At 41.0% G+C, this 27,447-nt stretch overlaps 1 protein-coding gene across 1 annotated transcript in view; it reads right to left on the reverse strand.

The window, feature by feature from the left end:
- trim8b (tripartite motif containing 8b) overlaps positions 1-26,607 on the reverse strand; it is a 40,397-nt gene extending 13,790 nt beyond the window's left edge. Inside the window, exons 1-4 of the mRNA XM_061907459.1 lie at positions 24,234-26,607; positions 4,806-4,901; positions 2,092-2,357; positions 1,896-2,011 (exon numbers count right to left, since the gene is read on the reverse strand). Coding sequence (XP_061763443.1) covers positions 1,896-2,011; positions 2,092-2,357; positions 4,806-4,901; positions 24,234-24,821 — 1,066 coding nt within the window. The 5' untranslated portion in view covers positions 24,822-26,607. The remainder of the gene's footprint in view (positions 1-1,895; positions 2,012-2,091; positions 2,358-4,805; positions 4,902-24,233) is intronic.
- Between the last annotated feature and the right edge of the window lie 840 nt (positions 26,608-27,447).

Here is a 27,447-nt window from a genome sequence, read left to right on the forward strand (position 1 = left end):
CAGATAGCGAAAACGAAATTGAAGAATAAACTGAAGCTATTGAGCAAATAGCTATTGACGCTATTCGGCCATCTTTGTGTTAGCATCGCCGGTAAAATGAGCAGACCAACCGATCAGGACTTTCGCATTGACACTGGATCAACTTAAATCCGTCGATTGTTAAGTGTTTGTTTGGCATTAAATGTGGGTGGAAGTAAACGCTGGATGTAAATATAGTTTCAAATGTACATACAGGTAGCTTAAATAGCATGTTAGCATCGATTAGCTGGCAGTCATGCTGCGACCAAATGTGTCTCATTAGCACATAAGTCAATAACAACAACAACAGTCACCTTTGTGATTTCGTTGACTTTATCGTTGGGAATGCATCTGCTTTGAGTGTCGCAGGATATCCAGACATTCTTGCCATCTCTGTGCCATGTCTGTCGTAGCATCGCCGGTAAAAACCAAACGGGGGACTTTTGCATCTCTTGACACTGGAGCAACTTAAATCCGTCGATTGCTAAGTGTTTGTTTGGCATTAAATGTGGGTGGAGGGAAAGGCTGGATGCAAATATAGCTACAAATGAGGCATAATGCTGCAATATGTACACACAGCCAGCCTAAATAGCATGTTAGCATCGATTAGCATGCCGTGCTAATCGATAAACATTTTACGTTAATCAACTTGAATCCGCCCCTGATGGTGTTGTTACACCCTCTGACAACACACCGAAAATAACAGGGCTGATTTGACTCGATGCGTCTGATTTGTAGGGAAAAATGGCGTTGAGTACCGAGGTGACGTCACGTTCTGATGTCGTCGCTTCCAGCGCGATAAACAGAAAGGCGTTTAATTCGCCAAAATTCACCCATTTAGAGTTCGGAAATCGGTTAAAAAAACATATGGTCTTTTTTCTGCAACATCAAGGTATATATTGACGCTTACATAGGTCTGCTGATAATGTTCCCCTTTAAACTATTGTCCTGGCATTCTGTACAAAAAGTGCACTTTAATTTAGTGTTGTTTTTATATGTCATCTTAGTGACATCATGCACTAAAGTGCACAAATAGCTTGTTTTAGAAGGTCTCTGACAATCTTGCACTGGAAATGACATGAATGTTTGTGCTACTGCTTAATAACTGTTTAATAAATACAGTTTTGGTCAATTGACTTAGTTGTGATTTCCCTCTCTGCATGAAAGTTTAAAATGAGCATATATTAATGCAGTATGAAGAAGAATGTTTTAATGTAGACACATAGAATCATCATACTGCTGTGATTATATGTATCAAGTGTTCATTCAAGGCTAAGGCAAAATATCGAGATATATATCGTGTATCGGGACATTGGCTAAAAATATTGTGATATTAATAAAATATATAGATATTAATACATATATATATATATATATATATATATATATATATACATATATATATATATATATATATATATATATGATGGAGAAGATAACTGCCTTTATTAATTATAAATTGGAAAAATGTACTTCATACTGGGAAAACTGGGTCAACTATGTCACGCCTCATAAGCCTTACTTAAATCTCTCGAATTAGTGTACTGTTTAAAAAAAAAAGAAAAGATTACTCCCTGTATGTGTATATATATATGTATATGTGTGTAGGTGATGTATCTGTTTATATTTATTTTATTTTATTTCTGTTTAATATTATTATCAATGCATTTATTTTTTGCTTATTTAATTGATGTATTTGTAGATACTACTTTGTTTTTGTTTTTCTCTGCGTGTTTAGGGTAGACAACAGTTATATGATGTATATGAATAAGATTTAATGGATAGAAATGTCTGCTGCTGGATGTCAATTAAAGAAAATAAAATAAAAGGCCATAAGTCCAGCCCTACTATGAAGCAACAAATGTTTGACTTCGTACCTTCCAGAGTTCTCTTCAAGCTCTTCTCTCGTTTGGAGATTTCGGAGAGGAACAGCTTGGCGTTGAGGTTCCCTACTTTATAGGGGGCCAGACTGTTCCCCACACAGGCCTGGGACCTGCGGGACATAACATGCCAGGTGAGACCCCGCGCAGGCCATTGAATACTCAACAAGATCTACGGGTAGGAGAGTGGCACCTGTCAGTGAGGATCTTGACGGGCTTGGTGTTCTTCATGAAGCTCAGCTCCTCCGCCTTGCCAAAGGCCGTGTTGATGGAGCTCATCAGCTTCTGGGCCTCGTGGCGCTGCTCGCCCAGCGCCAGCACCTGGGCGGCGTTCTCCTGGCAGAAGCGGGCTTGGGCCCGCTCCAGGGCCTCCAGCGTGCGTCCCAGGTCCTCCTCCAGGAGCTGGTGCATGCGCTGGTACTGCAGACGCACGTCCTCCTTCAGCTCGCACACGCGGTCCTTCAACGGCGGAAACAAACGTCAATTAAAGGCCTACTGAAAGCCACTACTAGCGACCACGCAGTCTGATAGTTTATATATCAATGATGAAATATTAACATTGCAACACATGACAATACGGCCGCTTTAGTTTACTAAATTGCAATTTTAAATTTCCCGCTAAGTGTCCTCTTGAAAACGTCGCGGTATGATGACGCGTGCGTTTGACGTCACCGGTTGTAGCGGACATTTTTTTCCAGCCCGATCCCAGCTATAAGTAGTCTGCTTTAATCGCATAATTCCACAGTATTCTGGACATCTGTGTTGCTGAATCTTTTGCAATTTGTTCAATTAATAATGGAGACGTCAAAGAAGAAAGATGTAGGTGGGAAGCGGTGTATTGCGGCCGCCTTTAGCAACACAATTCCCAAAGGTGAAGCTTTACTATGGAACAGAGCAGTCAATCGAACATGGATCCCGACCACATGTCAACCGGCAGGTTTCGGTGAGAAAATTGTGGTAATAAGTCGGCTCTTACCGTAGTTATGAGCGGAGCTTGCATCCGCCTGCAGCTGTGGACTATTACCTCCTCCTAACGTAGACACTGGCGGTCACTACACCCCTCCGACTTTTAGGTACCATATACCGTATTTCCTTGAATTGCCGCAGGGTATATAGTATGCGCCTGCCTTGAATTACTGCCGGGTCAAACTCGCTTCGCAAAATTATTAGCGCATGCTTAGTATTACCGCCAAGTCAAACTTGTGACGTCACGAGTGACACTTCTCCTGTCATCATTTTCAAAATGGAGGAGGCTGATTTTAATACAGGTAATTTGAAATCGCATAAATTGAAGAAGATTAAGACCTATCCAGTAGGATTTAAGGTCCAAGCTTACATCACAATAAAATCTTTACTGCATGCCTTTGGTAAGTGCCGGAGTGAGAAGAGGTTTTAAAATAATTAGCGCATGCTTAATTTTACCGCATGCCTTTGGTAAGCGCAGGAGTGAGCAGAGGTTTTAAATTAATTAGCGCCCCGGCAGCAATTCAAGGAAATACGGTAATCTCACTAAAACATTAGTAACACAATAAGCAGATAAGGGATTTTCCAGAATTATCCTAGTAAATGTGTCTAATAACATCTGAATCGCTCTCACTGCCCTTGCCTTTTTAAAGAAAAAAATGTTTTAACTTTTTTTTTTCTAGTCCTTCACTCTCACTATCCTCATCCTCGCTCAAATGAATGGGGAAATTGTCGCTTTCTTGGTCCGAATCGCTCTAGCCGCCTGAGGCCATATTTGTAAACAATGTTCAGAAGTGAGGAGCTCCACAACCTGTGATGTCACGCGCACATCGTCTGCTACTTCCGCTACAGGCAAGGCTTTTTTATTAGCGACCAAAAGTTGCCAACTTTATGGTGGATGTTCTCTACTAAGTCCTTTCAGCAAAAATATGGCGATATCGCGAAATGATCAAGTATGACAGTGTTTTTCGACCTTTTTTGAGCCAAGGCATATTTTTTGCGTTGAAAAAATCCAGAGGCACACCACCAGCAGAAATTATTAAATAACAAATCTCAGTTGACATTAAAACGTCGTTGTCGCAATTGTTGGATACGACTTTAAACCATAACCAAGCAATATAGGTCTTGTCTCAAAGTAGGTGTACTGTCACCACCTGTCACATCCCGCCCTGACTTATTTTGAGTTTTCTTGTGTGTAGTGTTTTAGTTCTTGTCTTGGCTCCTATTTTGCTGGCTTTTTCTCTTTTTTTGGTATTTTCCTGGAGCAGTTTCATGTCTTCCTTTGAGCGATATTTCCCGCATCTATTTAGTTTTAGCAATCAAGAATATTTCAGTCGTATTCATCCTTCTTTGTGGGGACATTGTCGATTGCCATGTTATGTTCTGATGTACATTGTGGACGCTGCCTTTGCTCCACAGTAAGTCTTTGCTGTCGTCCGGCATTCAATTTTTGTTTACTTCGTAACCAGATCAGTTTTAGTTTCGTTCAGCATAGCCTTCCCTAAGATTCAATGGCTTTTCTTAAGGGGCACTCGTATTTTGTTTATTTTTGGTTTAAGCATTAAACACCTTTTTACCTGCACACTGCCTCCCACTGTTCCCGACATCTACAAAGCAATTAGCTACCAGCTGCCACCTACTGATATGGAAGAGCATTACACGGTCACTGCCGAGCTCTCGACAGCACGACACATCATTTGCAGACTATAATTACTGCTTTGCAAAAAATATTTTTAACCCAAATAGGTGAAAATACATAATCTCCCACGTTACACCAGACTGTATCTTAGTGTGCCGCGGCACAGTGGTTGAAAACACTGAAGTATGACACATAGAATGGACCTGCTATCCCCGTTTAAATAAGAAAATCTCATTTCAGTAGGGCTTTAAAACGATACTCCGAGTGCCCCCCCCCCCTCCACATAGAAGGTTCCTCCAACGTACCTCCACCACACACTTGTCTGAATCCAGCTTGCATAGCTGCTCCTCGATCTCCTGCACGCGCTCCTCCACGCGCTCCTGCTGCCTCAGCAAGCTTTGCTGTGAAGACATGGGAAGAAGAAAAGGTCTTGAAAAAGGCTGCAAGGTGGTGACCTTAGCGTGCATCACCAGCCCCCCTTCCTCCCCTCCACATCAGATATTAACAACCGGTTTAGTTAGTCCCCATCCGACACACAATCCCTGCAAGAGAGAGGAGGGGAGGGGGGTGGGGTGCTGTCATGGCAACTAGCAGTTATTTTGTGTTTGCATAAGTGAGTTGGTGGGGGGTGAGTTGATTAATGAATGAGTATTAGCAGCCGGAGAAAAAGCTCTCTTTATTTGCTCTCTAAAAACATGGCCGTCTTTTCACACAGCGGGGCCTTCTGTGAGATAATGCAACACGATGATGGAATGTTTTTTAGCCCTAACGTCGTTCATTTTAGTCAGTCTGATAGTGGTAGGGCCGGGCGGTGTGGCTGAAAACTGTATCACGATGCGAGGGTTTTAAATTGGTCAAAATGGATAATTATTGGTGAGTAATCCAAAAAAAAAGGACCAGAAGAAATATAAATTAAATGTAAACATTTGTACTGTATTTGTCGGATTATAAATCGCTCCGGAGTATAAATCGCACCGGCTGAAAATGCATAATAAAGAAGGAAAAAAACATATATATGTCGCACTGGAGTATAAGTCGCATTTTTGGGGGAAATTTATTTGATAAAATCCAACACCGAGAATAGACATTTAATAGGCAATTAAAAATAAATAAAGAATAGTAAACAACAGGCTGAATAAGTGTAGGTTATATGAGGCATAAATAAGCAACTGCTATGTTAACCTAACATATTATGGTAAGAGTCATTCAAATAACTATAACATATAAAACATGCTATACTTTTACCAAACTATCTCTCACTCCTAATCCATAAATCCCATGAAATCTCCTTCCTCGATGTCGCTTGTAAACAACTCTGCCAACTCCAAAGGTATGCGCTGCTTCCTCTTGTTGTTTTTTGCTGCATATTTCACTACATCCAGCTTGTAATCTGCACTACATGATCTCCTTTTCAACGCCATTTTTGTTCAGCACTTCTCAGCTTTTATAAGTTACCGCCAACAATGAAATGATCCATTTTAATAGCTACGCCAGTAGCATATAGCATACAGCAGTTAGCATTCCATGACCCACAATATACTTCTGCCCCGCCGAATTCTCATTGGTTGACATGTATGTGACCATTGCTGACATTTTCTTCGTCTCTTCCGCGAATGAGATAAATATTAGTTGATATTTTACGGTATCTGTTAATAATTTCACACATACGTCGCTCCAGAGTATATGTCGCACCCCCAGCCAAACTATGAAAAAAAACTGCGACTTATAGTCCAAAAAATACAGTATTCAAAATGCAATTATAATCCTTGTAGCTATCAAAGCAGAAAAGAAAGGAAATGTCAACACAAGCAGGGAAAACAAAATTGTAAAATCACAATGAACAGGCAACTATAAGCTCTTTAAGTGAAGGTGCAAAACTAAGGAACATGTAAGAAATACTTAAGAGTGTAACAAAAAGTGCAACGTGTAAAAACGTAAACAAAGAGAACACTGAGAATAACTATTTTCTGCAGGTTTAGTGCCAGGAAGTTACAGCTGTGCTCTAAAGCAGTGGTTCTCAAATGGGGGTACGCGTACCCCTGGGGGTACTTGAAGGTATGCCAAGGGGTACGTTAGATTTTTTAAAAATATTCTAAAAAGAGCAACAATTAAAAAATCCTTTATAAATATATTTGTTGAGTAATACTTCAACGAAATATGAATGTAAGTTCATAAACTGAAAGGAAATGCAACAATGCAATATTCAGTGTTGACGGACAGATTTTTTGTGGACATGTTCCATAAATATTGATGTTAAAGATTTCTTTTTTTGTGAAGAAATGTTTATAAATAAGTTGATGAATCCAGATGGATCTCTATTACAATCCCCAAAGAGGGCACTTTAAGTTGATGATTACTTCTATGTGTAGAAATCTTTATTTATAATTGAATCACTTGTTTATTTTTCAACAAACTTTTAGTTATTTTTATATATATTTTTTCCAAATAGTTGAAGAAAGACCACTCCAAATGAGCAATATTTTGCATTGTTATACAATTTAATAAATCAGAAACTGATGACATAGTGCAGTATTTTACTTCATCTCTTTTTTTCAACCAAAAATGCTTTTCTCTGATTAGGGGGTACTTGGATTAAAAAAATTTTCACAGGGGGTACATCACTGAAAAAAGGTTGAGAACCAATGCTCTAAAGGGTGAGCACGGCTAAGGCGGTGTGGTAATATCCGTCTTGGCGGGTATGAGCGTCTCGCGTCATTTACATACGTTATTGATCCATTTGAAAAAGATCATTAAAAAGTGCTGCCGTACTGTTTAATTTAGCACAAATGTTTACCTTATCTTCTCACTCCATGGAAAGAATCAACCACAAGACAGCGAGATGGTGCAACCAAACTTGATAGTCGATACCGTCACCAAATTGGCTGTTTGTGTGTCACTCCCACCGATCACTTCTTGCGTGGCTCGATTACCAGAGGGTGAGTGCTCTTGTTTGCAACTTCCGGTATTGTACGACAAAGAAAAAAGAATTATATATATATATATATATATATATATATATATATATATATATATATATATATATATATATATATATATATATATATATATATATATATATACATATATGTATGTCTTGATTGGATTATCCAGAGAATAGTGCTCGATACCGTGGTAGAACGCAATATGCAGGTGTGGGAAAAATCACAAGACTACTTCATCTCTACAGAACTGTTTCATGAGGGCTTCCCTCAATCATCAGGAGATCCTGATGATTGAGGGAAGTTAGGAAGTGACAGTGTGTTATTGCGGTATTGCTGTTTGTACTCCGGTTAAATGATGCGGCAAAATATAAAATATTTAGTTTTTGTTTCACCCCCATCCACTTCCAGATATTATCGCTGTTGTGAGCCAGTTCAGTTCACTTTCAGTTTACTTGGTGGCAGTAAAGCTCGGTTGGTAGAGTGGCCGTGCCAGCAACTTGAGGGTTGCAGGTTCGATCCCTGCTTCCTCCATCCTAGTCACTGCCGTTGTGTCCTTGGGCAAGACACTTTACCCACCTGCTCCCAGTGCCCACCCACACTGCTTTAAATCTAACTTCCATATTGGGTTTCACTATGTAAAGTGCTTTGAGTCACTAGAGAAAAAGCACTATATAAATATAAATCAATTCACTTCTACCATGAATTGATTTACGTAGACCCCTGACTTAAACAAGTTGAAAAACTTATTGGGGTGTTACCATTTAGTGGTCAATTGTACGGAATATGTACTGAACTGTGCAATCTACTAATAAAAGTTTCAATCAATCAATCAATCAATCAATTCACTTCACTTCAAATTGCATATACCGTATTTCCTTGAAATGGCGCCGGGTATATATATGCGCCTGCCTAGAATTACTGCCAGGTCAAACTCGTTTCGCAAAATAATTAGCGCATGCTTAGCATTATCGCCGGCTCAGGATTAACGCCGGGTCAAACTCCATCCATTTCTACCGCTTATTCTCCTTTGGGGTCGCGGGGGGCGCTGGTGCCTATCTCAGCTACAATCGGGCTCGTTTCGCAAAACATTATTTTTATTAGCGCATGTCTAGAATTTCCGCCGGGTCAAACTCGTTTCGCAAAATAATTAGCATATGTCTTGAATTTCAACTGGGTCAAACTCGTCACGTCACGAGTGACACTTCACCTGTCATCATTTTCAAAATGGAGGAGGCTGATTTCAATAATTGGAAATCGCATTAAAGTAAAGAAGATTAAGAGCTATTCAGTAGGATTTAAGGTCCAAGCTATTGAATATGCTAAAAAGAACAGTAAGCAGCTATGTTTTATTAATATACCGTAGCTGCGTGTGTCAAATATGAGTCATTAAATGACTCCCGCCTCCTGGTGGTAGAGGGCGCTAGTGATCCTTCTTGCGACTACTCGGCTGCAGAAGAAGTGACAACCAGCAGCAAGAGTGAGGAGCGATCGTTTATTTTTTCCTCTCGCCTGCACTTTTAACATGGAGGATTACATATGTAAAATAAAACAGCTTTCTAAACTGGACTTTTAGTCGAAGCAGGAGGTAATAAAGGAAGATTTCCATCGAGACAGAGAGACTTTTAAAACTGCAGAAAGATAAGGAAGACTTCTATAAACAAGTTATCAATGCTTTTGATCAGAAAGAGCTGCACATGGACTTCATTTATAAGTAAAGGTAAGACCATAACAACATTTTTTTTTATTAAATGTGCTTTTCATGATGGTATCCTTACATCACACTCAAATTTATAAGCGCAGGCCTAAATTTACCGCATGCCTTTGGTAAGCGCCGGAATGAGAAGAAGTTTTAAAATAATGAGCGCCCCGGCGGCAATTCAAGGAAATACGGTAATAGAATTACAATGTAGTGCACATATTTCCAGTTGCTTAGCACGTCCGAAAAGGAGTAGGAAGAAGCGGAGGTTATTTGATCCTACGCCTTTTCATATTATACCAGTTTCAACCCGTGTATTTGTTCAAGATGTTTATCGTAGTTCTTCTTTGTACTTTGTGAACATTTGTAGTTTGTAAACAGTCTCTTAAAAATGAATCATATTACTGTGTCGTTTGATTTCCTTGCCTAATCAATTTAATTCCACATACTGATAAGATAAAGGTCTTAAGTGTTGTACGTGCAGACAAATATTTTAGATTACAATTTCTCCTCTTTTCTTGAGCAGAATTGTTGTACATTCTCAGCAGCAGGTTATAAGTTTGCTTTGTACATAATTCTAGCCGTTTGCAAATGCACAAAGTCGTTGAATTCAACATTTTTGATTCAATAAATAAAGGGTTTGTATGTCCTCTCTATCCAACATTATGTAGTTAGATAGTACTTTATTATTCTAACTGAGCTTTTCTGTAACACCATTAGTGACAGAAGTGTAGTTTTGTCATTATTTCCCCATATTTCTACACAACAACTCAGACGGGAACACGGGCGAACAGAATTGATTAACGTGGACCCCGACTTAAACAAGTTGAAAAACTTATTGGGGTGTTACCATTTAGTGGTCAATTGTACGGAATATGTACTGTACTGTGCAATCTACTAATAAAAGTATCAATCAATCAATCAAAAAGAGAATATGGAGTGCTTGTTAATTATCGAGGTGTTTCTTTCTAATTTACGTCATATATTTTTACTTGAGGTTTCCAATTAATTTTATCATCAATCGCCACACCTAGAAATGTGATTTTCTTTACCCTTTGTATTTGTGTTTGACTGTCCCTTCTACTGTTACCGAATTAAAATATTTTAGTTTTACTGAGATTCAAAGATGGTCTGTTTTTACCAATCTGTTATTATTTGTATTAGCCTTTGTGTGTTTTCTCCTGAACTTAACAGAGTTGTATCATCTGCAAATAATACTAACTTGAAGTCATTTGTGACTTTACAAAAGTTGTTTGTATAAAGAATGAACAATTTTGGTCCTAGTATTGATCCCTGAGGTACGCCACAAACGTTTGTTCTATATTCACGCATTGCCTCCTGTTGGTTAAGTAGCTTCTTAGCCAGTTCAAAACTAACTTTCTGATGCCAAACCATTCTAAATTGTTTCTTAAGATATTATAATTAATTGTCTCAAAATACTTTTGTTAAATGCATAAACACTGCAGCAAAACATTTTTGCTATCTAATGTGAGTGTGAATGTTGTCTGTCTGACTGTCTTGGCTCTGTGATGAGGTGGCAACCTGTCCAAGGTGTACCAAATGCCCTACCACCCCAAAAGGGACAAACGGTAGAAAATGGATAGACTGATATTGCATTGGTGATCTCATCCGTTATTTCCATTGATGTCTAAACGTTGGCTCTGTATTCATTTTTGTTTATGAATTTGTCCAATCGGTTGTTAAACAGTTTTTCAATCATTTTAGCACATTGTTGAAGTAGAGAGGTCTGTAGTTTGTAAACTGGTGATTGTCTCCCGACTTATAAATTGGCACGACTTTTGCTATTTTCGTTTTTGTCTGAGAATTTGCCCGTTTCAAATGGTAGGTCGCTGATATAAGTTAAAGTTTCGGAAATCTTCTCAATAACCTTTTTTTATCATTTCTCTTACAATCAGTCAAAATCTTGGATTAAAACTTTTTAACAATATTCATTATTTCCTTTTTTGTCACACCTCTGAGGAACACCAAGTTGGGATTTCTGTCTTTAGTGTCATTGAAGTCCTCAACTGACTTGAAATCTGGAATCTTTTCCTCCAGATTCCGTCTAATGTTCACAGAAGCTTTCAACTACTCTGTTCATATTGTCATTTTTTTACATTTCCATCTGAGAATTATTCAGGATAATCCTTCTTAGCATCATTGTTAACAATGCTATTTAGAATGCCCCATGTTGCTCTCCATTTGTTTTTGTTTTGATCAAATAGTTGACTAATGTTCTTTCCTACGTGTTCTAAGTATGCCAGTTAGCTTGTTCTTATACATTTTGTACTTGTTTTCTGCCTCTGTTGATCTTTGTGTTCTACATTTTTCTTGTTGCAAGCATTTTTCAGTCCTTTTGGTTTATTTTGCTTTTAACCAGGTTGTTTCAATGGACAATGTTTGCCATAATGCTTCTTGAAAGTATCAAAATTACCATATGCATCATCTACATCACTGTATGAATTGTCCTAACTTTGATCTCTCAGATCATTCTTGAAAGCTGTCATACTTTGTTCTGGGTATATTCTTTGAAATGTCTTTCTGTCATCGGCGTTCCTCTTCTTGTCGTTTCCGTCATCGATTATGAAAAGTGGCAGATGATCACTGATGTCGGATCTTAGCAGACGACTTGGGGAATTATTTTCAATATCATTAGTGTGGCGCTGTGTCCTGAGATTCTGCTTGCAGGATAATAAACTCAGGCTATACATTGTGTCTATAAAGTCATCTATGGGCTTTCGTTTGTTGGGGTTCAAGAGGTCAATGCTAAAGTCTACACATAGTCATTTTTTGACCTTACTCCAGTTCTCAAACATATATCAATGTTTGACTTAGGTGAGCATCATATGCAGATGATTGATGAAACGTTCTTGTTTTTTTTCATGACATATTTCAAAGGTTAGACATTCTAAGATATTATCAATAGCTAATGACATATTTATACCAATTTGTAGTTTAAGTTATTTATCATACACAGCTCCTCCCACTCTGTTGTTGTTGGTTCTGTTTATATCATTTAGTTCATACCCTTCCAATTTAAAATCCATTGCTTTTTTACAGAGATGTCCGATAACGGCTTTTTTGCTGATATCGGATGTTCCGATATTGTCCAACTCTTAATTACCGATATCTACCGATACGATACATACAGCCGTGGAATGCCTCGCTGAATGCATTAAACAATGTAGCAAGGTTTTCCAAAATAAATCAACTCAAGTTATGGAAAAAAATTCCATATCAATTATTGAAGTCACAAAGTGCATTATTTTATTTTAACATGCCTCAAAACAGCAGCTTGGAATTTGGGACTTGCTCTCCCTTTGAGAGAATGAGGAGGACGAGGTGGGCGGGGTTGAGGTGGGGGGTGTATATTGTAGTGCCCTGGAAGAGTTAGTGCTGCAAGGGGTTCTGGGTATTTCTTCTGTTGTGTTTATGTTGTGTTACGGTGTGGATGTTCTCCCAAAATTTGTCATTCTTGTTTGGTGTGGGTTCACATTGTGGCGCATATTTGTAAGTGTTAAAGTTGTTTATACGGCCACCCTCAGTGTGACCTGTATGGCTGTTGACCAAGTATGCTTGCATTCACTTGTGTGTGTGAAAAGCCGTAGATATTATATGATCGAGCCGGCATGCAAAGGCAGTGCCTTTAAGGTTTATTGGCGCTCGATACTCCTCCCTTCGTCCGCGTACACAGTGGCGTTTTAAAAGTCATAAATTTTACTTTTTGTAACCGATACCGATCATTTCCGATAATACATTTTAAAGCATTTATCGGCCGATAATCTCGACAGTCCGATATTATTGGACATCCCTACTTTTATAGCATCTATCCATGTTTCTGAGATAACGACCACTTTAAAAGGTTTGTTGAATTCGTACTAAAAAATGCTTCACTGTGTTTGAGTTTGCATACAAACTTCTGTTGTTTTACTGAATATTTGACAGTTTGTTGTCATATCTAGTACCCTGAAATTCCCAGCTCCTGTTGACGTTCAAAGGAAACAAAACACAGGTGGACCAGAGTAAAGCGGTGATCTAGATTCAACACACATTAGCCCGTAGCTACATGAGTGCTTAGAGCAGGAGTGTCCAAACGTTTTCCACAGAGGGCCATACACGGAAAAATTTAAGCATGCAGGGGCCATTTTGATATTTTTCATTTTCAAACCATAACAAAATATATATATATTTTTTTTTAATCCTTAGGGCTCCTGTGGAGCAGTCACTAAAATGTAAAAATATGTCAAATTATTTTTTTTTTTAATTATTAAATGGTTACAGTAAATCTCTATATCAACTTGAGGTTGATATAAAGTAAAACAAATAAGGTTTTATGACTTTTCTGTCCAAGACAACTTTGTTTTTTTTATAGTAAAACTGAAATATGCAGTATTTAGATAGATAGATAGTACTTTATTGATTCATTCAGGAGAGTTCCTTTATTTAGCAATTAAAGCCCTCAAAGATCAATAATGCAGGACACCATTGATTTGAATTATTTAATATTTTTGAGTAATCACAGTGAAAAGTTAAATAAAATCCTACAAAATATATTTGAGATCCGAAAGGTTCTCCACTCATAAAGTGATGCATTTTTATTAGTTTTTTTTTTTTTTTACTTTTAACACTAAAATTTCAAGATCAACTTCCGATATATCTGTCCATTTTAAGTTTGAACTATTATTTTGTTTGTTTTATGCTCTTTTGTCAAAACGTTGATGTTTTATATGGCAACCATACAACATATGCAATATTTTTTCTACATAAAACATTTTAAAGTGATCATTTTTAAGTAATAATTCATTATAACAGATTTTTTGGTCCTTTTTTTTTGAGCAATGGAAAAACAAAAAGAGAATAAAGACAAAAGGAAAAAAAACTGCCTGCATGGCAGCTTTGTGTCAACATTGACACTTTTTCTAATTAGATTTCACCTCATTCCACTTTTTTAAAATGTTTTTTTAATTTATTTTTGCAATACTATCAATTTTGCAATTTTTGCAGAAAACGATTAGCTGCGGGCCGCACGTTGAACACCCCCAGCTTAGAGCGACATGTCCCCGTACAGACCTGCTATTTCACCATTCCTTTAAAGGGGTACATTATCACAATTTCAAAAGGTTAAAAACAATAAAAAAACAGTTCCCAGTGGCTTGTTATATTTTTTTAAGTTTTTTTCAAAATTTTACCGGTCCCGGAATATCCCTAAATAAAGTTTTAAAGTGCCTTATTTCCGCTATCTTCGAAACCACTATCCATTTCCCTGTGACGTCATACATGGCTGCCAATACAAACAACATGGCGGTTACCACAGCAAGATATAGCGACATTAGCTCGGATTCAGACTCGGATTTCAGCGGCTTAAGCGATTCAACAGATTACGCATGCATTGAAGTGAAGTGAATTATATTTATATAGCGCTTTTCTCTAGTGACTCAGAGCCCTGTACATAGTGAAACCCAATATCTAAGTTACATTTAAACCAGTGTGGGTGGCACTGGGAGCAGGTGGGTAAAGTGTCTTGCCCAAGGACACAACGGCAGTAACTAGGATGGAGGAAGCGGGAATCGAACCTGCAACCCTCAAGTTGCTGGCACGGCCACTCTACCAACCGAGCTATGCCGCCCCGATGGTCGGAGTATGGAAGCAGATAGCGAAAACGAAATTGAAGAAGAAATTGAAGCTATTGAGCGACTAGCTATTGACGCTATTCGGCCATAGCGTGGATGTACCTAATGAAGTGGCCCAGAGCATGGCTGCCTTATTAGCATCGCCGGTAAAATGTGCGGACCAAAGGATCAGGACTTTCGCATCTTGTGACACAGGAGCAACTTAAATCCGTCGATTGGTAAGTGTTTGTTTCGCATTAAATGTGGGTATCTAGTTTCAAATGTACATACAGCTAGCGTAAATAGCATGTTAGCATCGATTAGCGTAGCATGTTAGCATCGATTAGCTGGCAGTCATGCCGTGACCAAATATGTCTGATTAGCACATAAGTCAACAACATCAACAAAACTCACCTTTGTGATTTTGTTGACTTAATGGTTGCAAATGCATCTGCAGGTTATCCATACATCTCTGTGCCATGTCTGTCTTAGCATCGCCGGTCAAATGTGGAGACACTTTGGTACATTCAATGGGGGTCTGGCGGCACATTTCTTGCCAGTGGTGCAACTTGAATCCCTCCCTGTTAGTGTTGTTACACCCTCCGACAACACACCCACGAGGCATGATGTCTCCAAGGTTCCAAAAAATAGTCGAAAAAACGGAAAATAAAAGAGCTGAGACCCGGTGTTTGGAATGTGAAAATGAATATGGCGGGTGTGTTACCTCGGTGACGTCATGTTCTGACGTCATCGCTAAAAGACACATAAACAAAAAGGCGTTTAATTTGCCAAAATTCACCCATTTAGAGTTCGGAAATCGGTTAAAAAAATACATGGTCTTTTTCTGCAACATCAAGGTATATATTGACGCTTGCATAGGTTTGGTGATAATGTTCCCCTTTAATGCTAAGACAACATTGAAAAGGCGCCTCTTTTACATTGTTCTACGTCCACGTGTGCCCACCAACCCGACACCCTTGCCATTATCTGTTCGCTCCGAGCAAACATCTGATTTTATCACCAGTTCTCGGTGTGATCAGCTGCTGTGGAACTTCTGCAAACTTCTCAGCAGCACATGTCTGAAAAGCACTGGCCTAGATATCACACGCACGAGCACACACACACGTAAATGCACACAAACACACACACACACTCGGTTGCCATGTTACAATCCAGGACTGTGACCTGGTTGTTCTGATTGATTGAGTCAGGCTCCGAGCAGAGGCTAAGGCAAGGCAGGGAGGAAAAAAAAAAAAGCAGAAGGGGCGAGGGAGCTGAAGCTTACCAGAAAGATGTTGCAGCTATGGATACGTTTTGGGATAGGAGGATGTCAAAGGGGGCGGGGTTAGGGCAGAACTAAAGGGAGGGGCCCCCTCTTTAGCTGTCATTTCACCACAGTGTCTTTTCCATCAGCGCCAACACCAGAGCAGGGGCCGAGGGGGAGGTCGGCCCACGCCTGGAGGTGCCGTGGAGCCACTGAGGTGAACTTGATGGGAGGAGCTAATGGGAGGTGCTGGTGGTGGGGGTCGTCTGCTGGCAGCGAGTTGAAACAAATTCAACGTGGCTGATATGACTTGAATCCACGTTGCCATGTTATTGCACTGAATGGGACCGTCTCATTGGCTCATCACAGTGTGGGGAGTATGCAAATATATGACTCCTTTTCTTAATACTGGAGCCAACGCTGTAAACACGTAACTATAATTAATTGTAACTGTAAAGAAAGCGACTGCAATGTAAATATTCAAGGCCATCTTGTGGCTTAAATAATTCATCGGCCTCTAATTACCGTCCAGCCGCCCGATTAATAATGTAAGGAAAGACGGAAGGGATTTATTTTTTTTCGGAGGGGGCGCCGGGCATAATGGCTGTTTTGAGTTCACCCCGCTCACCCGTAAAGCTGACTCATTGCGACAGGAAGTACAAGGCGGCGTGAAAAGAGTTGACTCCCTGAGCGGGTGTTGGGTAAAAGTCACGAGTTAGCCGTGAACACCCCCAACACCCCCAACTCACCCTCTTAAAAAATCCACGGAATCGAGCGACGAATCATTATAATCCGCCGCCAGAGAACCAGCTATCTGCGAGCGAGGATGCACCTGTGCTGTGGAGATAAGCAACCCCCCCCCCCACACACACACACACACACACAGCCTTCCTATGGAGAGACCCTTATTGTTCCGCCCGTGGCTGCATTGTGTGGCATTCCGACAGATGAGAAGGATCGCGACAACTGCAACGGCTGGATGACGCACTGAAAAGTGAGCGCGGCAGAGAAGGAAGCACGTTCAAATGTGTTACACGACGTACAAAGTGATAGTTTTGTGTGAGACGCACAAAGCTGCCAGGCGCCTAATGATCGCACAAACGTCTACTTACATGAGCCGCCCACGCGATATTTAACGGGCGATAAAACAATATCAATATATCGATAAAAAAATGCATTAAATTTTTTTCCATGCAGACCTGAGTGAGGACAGCCTGTTTTCACGTCCGCTTTCCCACAATGTAAACAGCGTGTCTGCCCAATGACGTTATAACTGTAGAATGATGGAGGGCAAGTTCTTGGTTTCTTATGTGGGTTTATTGTTAGGCAGTTTCATTAACGTCCTCCCGGCGCGATAACAACACACAACAACAGCAGTCACGATTTCGTCTACCGTAAAGCAGTTCGTCTGCCGTAAACAGCAATGTTGTGACACTCTTAAACAGGACAATACTGCCATTTACTGTACATGCACATGGTTAAAAAAATGCAATATATTTTTTTCCCCCCTTAGTTGGAAGAAACCGGAAATTGCAAAGCAAGGTTGGTTGCATGAACACAAGCACTCACTCTCTGGTAACACAGCAATGCAGGAAGTGATCACGGATCAGTGGGAGTGACACGCTGACAGCAAATCAGGGGAACAGTAGGGGTGTAACTAGGGCAGGGCGATATATCGCGGGTTTTTCTCTGTGCGATATAGAAAATGACTATATCGTAATATTTGAGTATACGTTGTCACGCAGCTGCGGGCATTCAGACTCTTCTCGCTCTTTCCTGTCTTTCCTCACAGACAAGCAGGTGCACATTCTTACATACGTCACATACTCTCATGTCACATACACGCCCTCGCCCAACAGAGAGGTAGCGGCGTGGCTAACGTTAGCTGCTAACGTAGCCGTACGAGACAAAGAAGGTGCGGATCTGGTAACAAATTAAAGAAGACTTAATTCCCAATAAAAACAGCAGGGTTTCCATCATATGGCGGTGGTTCGGATTCAACCGCAATTTGTCAAGTGTGGGGGGAAAGCGTTGCTATAAAAAGTAGCATTACTGCTAATATGTAGCATCATTTGAAAAGTCACTCGCTAGAGAATGAAGAGAATTTCATAACGTTCGTCGTAACATACCACATAGTGAAGGACGAATACGGTTTGATTTTCGATAATGCAGCTCATTTTTATTTGACACTTAAAATGTCTCTGACAATCTTGCACTTTGTTTTGGAAATGACTTGAATGTTTGTGCCACTGCTTAACTTCAAAAAATACACTTTTGGTCAATTGACTTAGTTGTGATTTCCTTCTCTGCATGAAAGTTTAAAAGTAGCATATATGAATGCAGTATGAAGAAGAATGTTTGAATGTAGACACATAGAATCATCATACTGCTCTGATTATATGCATCAAGTGTTCTTTCAAGGCCAAAACAAAATATCGTAATATCTATCGTATATCGCCCAAAAATATCGCAATATTAAAAAAAGGCAATATCGCCCAGCCCTAGGTGTAACGGTACGTATATTTGTATTGAACTGTTTCGGTACGGGGGTTTCGCTTTGGTTCTGAGGTGTACCGAACGAGTTTCCACACGGACATATTAAGTAGCGTACCGCACGTTGTGTAAACAATGCACACCGAGGCACAACGCAAGGCATGGTAGCAGCAACTGGGCTAGGATAGACTGACCATACCTCCTCTTTTCACGGGACATGTCCTCTTTTGCGGGGCTGTCCGGGTGGAGTTTCTTAAATGCCTCAACTGTCCGGCATTTTAAGTTAGGGTTGCGTGTATTTTCAATGTACGTTCTGTGTTAAGAAGGGGTTAAAAACCAAACAAATTGTGTGCGCAGCAGCATTGGTGAGGGAGGGGCAGAGACAGAGAGAGAGTTATGATAAACACGCATGCGTCGCCAGGCTCTGCTTTTTACCCATAGATTTTTCAGATTTTATCTTTTATTATCTATACCAGGGGTGTCAAAAGTGTGCCCAGGAAGCCATTTGCGGCCCACAGCTAATGTTTTAAAGGCCCACGGCACATTCTAAAAATACTATTAAAATAAACAAAAACATAAACAAAAGTGAAATAAAAAAGCTTAAAGGCTAAATTTAATTTAGAAAAAGTTCCAAGTTGACTAATGAAACAAAGCTGTTTTTTCTCTTTCAAACTGTCCTTGCTCAAAACATAATATTGAATCAAAATTAACGTTATTATGAATTATTGACCTATCCAAGGTTCCCATTACTTCACATCAAATATTCCACTGAGAAAAATATTTTTGGTGGAAGATTTTGCAAATTTGGTAAATAAATAACCCCAAAAAATCATATTTTGTTTTTTTCTTACTGTACCGAAAATGAACCGAACCGTGACCTCTGAACAGAGGTACGTACTGAACGGAAATTTTTGTGTACCGTTACACCCCTAGGTAACAGTATAAACTATCAGGATTGGTTGCGCCGTCGTTTTGTCTGGCAGTTGATTCTTTGCATGGAATGAACATAAAGTAATAATGAGTTCTGCAGCGAGCGAATAAATTGCGGATGAATCAGGAATAGTCACCTGGACAGTATGGCAGTTTTTTGGATTAAAAGAAAAAAACCGGACGGTATTCAGACCTATGTGGTGTGTAAATGACGCAAAGTGCTTGTCTCCACCTTAGCTGCACAGGCTCACCCTTTAGAGCACAGCTGTAAATTCATGGTACTAAACCTGCAGAAAATACTTCTTCTCGGGTTTCTCTATGTTTACATTTTCACACTGTGCACCATTTTGTTGCACTTTATTAAACATTTCCGACGTATTACTTATTTTTGCACCTTCATTTTACGAGGTTATTGTCAAGTGTTCAATTTAATCTTCAAATTTGGTTTTACGTTGATTGAACGTTTTTTCCATAGTTGTGTTGACATTTCCCTTTCTGCTTTAAAGGGGAACATTATCACAATTTCAAAAGGTTTAAAAACAATAAAAATCAGTTCCCAGTGGCTTGTTGTATTTTTTGAAGTTTTTTTCAAAATTTTACCGGTCTCGTAATATCCCTAAATAAAGCTTTAAAGTGCCTTATTTTCGCTCTCTGCGAAGACACTGGCCATTTCCCTGTGACGTCACACAGTGCTGCCAATGTAAACAAACAATGGGAATACCACAGCAAGATATAGCGACATTAGCTCGGATTCAAACTCGGATTTCAGCGACTTAAGCGATTCAACAGATTACGCATGTATTGAAACAGATGGTTGGAGTATGAAAATATTGAAGAAGAAACCGAAGCTATTGAGCGAATAGCTATTGACGCTATTCATAGCCATAGCATGGCCGAATAGCTGCGTTAGCATCGCCGGTAAAATGTGCAGACCAAACGATCAGGACTTTCGCATCTTTTGACACTGGAGCAACTTAAATCCGTCGATCGGTAAGTGTTTGTTTCACATTAAATGTGGGTGGAAGGAAACGTAATATAGTTGCAAATGCATCTACAGGTTATCCATACATGTGGGGCGGTATAGCTCGGTTGGTAGAGTGGCCGTGCCAGCAATTTGAGGGTTGCAGGTTCGATTCCCGCTTCCGCCATCCTAGTCACTGCCGTTGTGTCCTTGGGCAAGACACTTTACCCACCTGCTCCCAGTGCCACCCACACTGGTTTAAATGTAACTTAGATATTGGGTTTCACTATGTAAAGCGCTTTGAGTCACTAGAGAAAAGCGCTATATAAATATAATTCACTTCACTTCACTTCACATCTCTGTGCCATGTCTGCTTTAGCACCGCCGGTAAATAGCATGTTAGCAACGATTAGTGTAGCATGTTAGCATCGATTAGCTGGCAGTCAACATCAACAAAACTCACCTTTGTGATTTCGTTGACTATGGTTGCAAATGCATCTGCAGGTTATCCATACATCTCTGTGCCATGTCTGCTTTAGCACCGCCGGTAAATAGCATGTTAGCATCGATTAGTGTAGCATGTTAGCATCAATTAGCTGGCAGTCAACATCAACAAAACTCACCTTTGTGATTTCGTTGACTATCGTTGCAAATGCATCTGCAGGTTATCCATACATCTCTGTGCCATGTCTGTCTTAGCATCGCCGGTCAAATGTGGAGACACTCTGGCACATTTAATGGGGGTCTGGCGGCAGACACTTTGGCATCTTGGGGCCAGTGGTGCAACTTGAATCCCTCCCTGTTAGTGTTGTTACACCCTCTGACAACACACCGACAAGGCATGATGTCTCCAAGGTTCCAAAAAATAGTCGAAAAAACGGAAAATAACAGAGCTGAGACCCGGTGTTTGTAATGTGTTGAAAATGAAAATGGTGGGTGTGTTACCTCGGCGACGTCACATTCTGACGTCATCGCTTCCAGCGCGATAAACAGAAAGGCGTTTAATTTGCCAAAATTCACCCATTTAGAGTTCGGAAATCGGTTAAAAAAATAGATGTTTTTTTTTCTGCACCATCAAGGTATATATTGACGCTTACATAGGTCTGCTGATAATGTTCCCCTTTAATAGCTGGGGGGGGGTTATATTTAGAGGAAGGTTACATGTTAAATAAAAATGCTTACATTTAATATATTTTCCACATGGTCCTTATTTTCGATATGTCATAAAAAATACCAATAGTTGTCGCTATCAACCGATGTGAAGCACTTATATCGTGATACAGATTTTGGCCCTATTGCCCTGCACAAAATAATGGAGAAGGATTAAGAGGAAAACGGAAACATCCCGACTAAAAAACGGGACTTCCGCCAATTTGTTTTGATGATGGGTTAATTGACAATGGCGCACATCTATTGTTTTGAATAGGGCTGGGCGATATATCGATATACTCGGGGTTGTCTCTGTGCGATATAGAAAATGACCATATCGTGATATTCAAGAATACGTTCTCACGCAGTTGCTTTTAGCTGCTGGCATTACACTACAGGCTCTTTCCACTCCTTGTTGTCTCTCCTTCTCACAGACAGCAAGCGCACCTTCTTACATACGTCACATAATGTCACCTCATACCTCACATACCTATACGCCCTGGCGGAGCAGACAGGTAGCAGCATGGGTAACGTTAGCTGTGGTGCGAGTGGTAATACGAGAGAAAGAAGGTTTGAATCTGGTAACAAATTAGGGAATAATTAATTCCCAAGAAAAACAGCAGGGGGTCCATCGTCTGGCGGTGGTTTGGCTTCATGTGGGAATATGTCGAACAGACAACTGTAATATGTTGTGTGGAGCAAAAGCGTTGCTACAAAAAGTAGCATTACTGCTAATATGTAGCATCATTTGAAAAGTCACCCGTTAAGACAACGCATGTCAACATCTCCGTTCTGTGCCACACCAACAAAATGCCGAGGCAACCATTTCCACATCAACATCGTTTGAAAAAATAGTCAACAACATACGGATATGATGTCTATAGTAACCTAACACATAGGGATTTGATTTCCTATAATGCAGCTCATTTTTATTTGACAGTTATTGAAATATCTTGTGCGATATCATGCACAAAAGTGATCTTTAATAGTTTTAAACTATTGTAGTGGCGTTCTGTTCAAAAAGTGCTCTTTAATTTAGTGTTGTTTTGATACGTCACCTTAGTGACATCATGCACTTAAGTGCACTAATAGCTTGTTTTACAATGTCTCTGACAATCTTGCACTTTCTGTTTTGAAATGACATGAATGTTTGTGACACTGCCTGATAACTGTTTAATAAATACAGTTTTGGTCAATTGACTTAGTTGTGATTTCCCTCTCTCCATGAACGTTTAAAATGAGCATATACAGTGGGGCAAAAAAGTATTTATTCAGCCACTGATTGTGCAAGTTCTCCCACTTCAAATGATGACAGAGGTCTGTAATTCTCATCATAGGTACACTTCAACTGTGACAGACAGAATGTGTGAATTAAAAAATCCAGGAATTCACATTGTTGGAATTTTAAAGAATGTATTTGTAAATTATGGTGGAAAATAAGTATTGAGTCAACCATTCAAAGCTCTCACTGATGGAAGGAGGTTTTGGCTGAAAATCTCAGGATACATGGCCCCATTCATTCTTTCCTTAACACGGATCAATCGTCCTGTCCCCTTAGCAGAAAAACAGCCCCAAAGCATGATGTTTCCACCCCCATGCTTCACAGTAGGTGTGGTGTTCTTGGGATGCAACTCAGTATTCTTCTTCCTCCAAACACGACGAGTTGAGTTTGTACCAAAATGGATACATGGATGATACAGCAGAGGATTGGGAGGATGTCATGTGGTCAGATGAAACCAAAATACAAATTTTCGGTATAAACTCAACTCGTCGTGTTTGGAGGAAGAAGAATACTGAGTTGCATCTCAAGAAAACCATACGTACTGTGAAGCATGGGGGTGGAAACATCATGCTTTGGGGCTGTTTTTCTGCTAAAGGGACAGGACGATTGATCAGTGTTAAAGAAAGAAAGAATGGAGCCATGTGTCGTGAGATTTTGAGCCAAAACCTCCTTCCATCAGTGAGAGCTTTGAATGGTTGACCAAATACTTATTTTCCACCATCCATCCATCCATTTTCTATCGCTTATTCCCTTTTGGGGTCACGGGGGGCGCTGGCGCCTATCTCAGCTATAATCGGGCGGAAGGCGGCGTACACCATGGACAAGTCGCCACCTCATCGCAGGGCCATCATTTTTCCACCATCATTTACAAATAAATTCTTTAAAATTCCTACAATGTGAATTCCTGGATTTTTTTTCACAATCCTTCTGTCACAGTTGAAGTGTACCTATGATGAAAATGACAGACCTCTGTCATCCTTTGAAGTGGGAGAACTTGCACAATCGCTGGCTGACTAAATACTTTTTGGCCCCACTGTATAATGCAGTATGAAGAAGAATGTTTTAATGTAGACACATAGAATCATGTGATTATATACATTGAGTGTTAATTCAAGGCTAAGGCAAAATATCGAGATATATATTGTTTATCGCGATATGGCCTAAAAATATCGAGATATTAAAAAAAGGCCATATCGCCCAGCCCTAGTTGTGAAGGTAGTAGTCTGTTTGTGAGATAGCAGCCTGGTTCTTGGAAGACACAAGACATTTTGGATTCTGGGCAACAACAAAAAAACAAATCGTAACCAATATTGTAGTTTTGTGTGAAACAGCGAACTAACCAAACGATGGCGGTAGCACATGTGATTTATATGTAAACATGCTAGATGTGTGCATGCGTCTTCTTACTCTGATGTCGTTGCGGCGGAGCTCCACGTCGGCGACGGCGTGCCCGTGACTGGGGTGGCAGCGGGCAAAGCAGCAGTACTGGCACACCGCCGTCTGCTCCGCCTCGCAGTGGTAGAGCCGGTACTCGTCGTGCTGCGGGCACGTCCACGCCTTCACGGCCTCGGCCTCGACCAGCAGGTGCCCGAGCGCCGAGCACGGCTGCTGCAGGTGCGTCTGGACGTGCGACTGGCAGCACGGCGCGTTGCAGCGCAGGCACACCTTGACGGCGGGGAGCGGCGGGCCGCGGCGGCACAGGATGCACTGCGGCGGCGGCGACTGGGCCTTCTCCACGCTCAGGGCGTTGTACTTCTCCACGATGTTGGACAGCTTGTGGTTCTTCTCCAGGCTGGGCTTCTGCGCGTAGGCGTGGTTGCACTCGGGGCAGCGGGTCATCGCCGAGTCCTTGGCCCACGCCTCGCTGATGCAGGCCCGGCAGAAGTTGTGCTTGCAGGGCAGCTGGATGGGCTCGGAGAAGACGTGCAGGCAGATGGGGCATATGAGCTCTTCCTCGAAACAGTTCCTCCACGTCTCGGCCATGTCGGACGTCATGGTGGCACGGGCGGACGTACGCCGGCTCCTCCGGGTTTCCGTCTTTCTGTTCCTAGGAAACCCGAAACCTGCCAGTTTCGGAGGGGCTGGGGGTGAAGGAAAAAAAAACAAAAAACGACCGGATCACGCCAAAGTAACTCGGCCCTCACAAAGTCTTTGACTTGCGGTTAGTTATTGCTGTAGCATGAAGTTCCAGTAAACTGATAGCAGAGAGAGAGAGGCTGAATGCAAACTTCCCCACGATGACACACACTACAGGGCCTGTGTTTGTGTGGCCTACAGGAAGCTACAAGCCTGCAGGTAAACCTTGGAATTCAAAACAAGGCACGGATAACTAAACAGGCAAAATTACTAATTAAATACGATTAATATCAACCTGGACTCAGAACTGAACCACACGGGTCCACACCCTGATTTACCACACATACAAATACACTAACGCAGCTCTTTAAAAAAAAAAAAATTGGCTCTAGTGTGTGAATGTTGTCTATCGGTGTTGACCCTGCGATGAGGTGCCGACTTGTCCAGGGTGTACGCCGCCTTCCGCCCGATTGTAGCTGAGATAGGCACCAGCGCCCCCCGCCACCCCTAAGTGGAATAAGCGGTAGAAAATGGATGGATTGATGGATGATTCCTGCAATGAGGCGGCGACTCGTCCGGGGTGGACGCCGCCTTCCGCCCGATTGTAGCTGAGATAGGCACCAGCGACCCCTAAGGGGAATAAGCGGTAGAAAAAAGGATGGATGGATGATTCAATCCCCCTCTTTTTCCCCTTGCAGAAAAGCCAGGGCTCGGTTCTCTTACAGCGGCCGTGAATGCACCACCAACCCGGAACAAGCTCGCTCACGTCGGATTAACAGCGGCGTCGCCTCGGAGGCTTCAATTGGACGTGAAAACGCCATAATAAAAATGCACATACGTATATTTCCCTTCTAGAACTTTCCACTCGACAACAAAGCGCCTTCTAATCTTATTAGGTGGCTAAATCATAAATAATAATAAAGAAGGAAATATTCTCGGCATTTTTCGGCTCTTAAGTGGTGGAGCGAAGCTAAATGAGCTAAGCTAAACAAAAAAAAAGCTTTTAAAAAAAAAAAGACGATTTAATTCGATTTTTCACAATTCGACGACATATTTGATCCACTTCCTTATCTCGACTCAAATCAGGGAGACTCACCTCACCGTTTTAACACGCACTTTCGTCACAAATGCATTATTGTTGTAAATGCTATATATATATGTATAAAAAAGCAGTGTTATCCGGAGAAAAATACAAAAATATATAAACGTTAAGGAGATGTTTGAAAAAGGGGACGCCGCTCTCTCTCTCTCTCTTTGCTGCTGTCCTTGTTAGGGCTAGCTGTCATCAGCCATCTTGGTATTAAAACAACACAGGATAGCCACCGCGGAGAGCTTCGTTGTTGTTCCACCGAAGCTCCACTTCATTTTAGTCGACATTCAGCACGGAACACCACGACAATCAAATGTTTTTTCGTCTCCTTTCACGCTGCTATTAGGTCCAAAAGTCCACCAGCAGGCTCTGACGTGCTTATTTAGTCGCAGGCCATATTTGGTCATCCGGTCTCCCGTGTTGAGTCCACTCTCGGTTTATTAAAAAACAAAAAATCCAGTTGAAAGATGGTGGTGGTGGAGCGTTTTAGTTTTTCTGTCTGCCTTTGGTTCTTTTTTCCCTGTGTCTCCGTCAGGCTGTCGCCAGAGAGGGCGAAGAGGAATGCGGGCGAGCTGGATGCTTCTCGACACCACCACCGTCGAGCCCAGCAGCATAAATGAGACATTTCCGGTTTGTCAGAATAAAAGCTGCCGGAAGTAGATTTGAAAAAAAAGTGTGGGGGTAGGGAACAAATTTAAAGGCCTACTGAAAGCCAGTACTACCGACCACGCAGTCTGATAGTTTATATATCAATCATGAAATATTAACATTGCAACACATGCCAATACGGCCTTTTTAGTTTACTAAATTGCAATTTTAAATTTCACGCGGAAGTATCATGCTAAAACGTCGCCGTAAGATGACGTGTGCGTGTGACGTCACGCATTGTAGAGGACATTTTGTTCCAGCATCGTTCCCAGCTGTGAGTCATCTCTTTTCATCGCATAATCCCACGGTATCCTGGACTTCTGTGTTGCTAAATCTTTTGCAATTTGTTCAATGAATAATGGAGACGTCAAAGAAGAAAGATGTAGGTGGGAAGCGGTGTATTGCGGCCACCTTTAGCAACACAAACACAGCCGGTGTTTCATTGTTTACATTCCCGAAAGATGACGGTGAAGCTTTACTATGGAACAGAGCGGTCAAGCGAACACGGTTGGATTGGACCACACACACAAAGTACAGTGTATTATGCAGCGATCATGTTTCGAAGAGGGTTCCTTGCGAAGGGCAGAGATGGGCATGGCCACCACCCGTCGACTGGTGCTGAAGAAAGGCGCGGGGCCGACCTTCAGGTTGTACAGGTACCACCGTATAATCTCACTAAAACACTAGTAACAAAATAAGCAGATAAGGGATTTTCTAGAATTATCCTAGTAAATGTGTCTAATGACATCGGAATCGCTCCCACTGCTCTCGTCTTTTTTTTTCTCTAGTCCTTCACTCTCACTTTCC

Source organism: Nerophis ophidion, linkage group LG08 (genome assembly GCF_033978795.1).
Source record: "Nerophis ophidion isolate RoL-2023_Sa linkage group LG08, RoL_Noph_v1.0, whole genome shotgun sequence".
In the NCBI taxonomy this organism is placed as follows: Eukaryota; Metazoa; Chordata; class Actinopteri; order Syngnathiformes; family Syngnathidae; genus Nerophis; species Nerophis ophidion.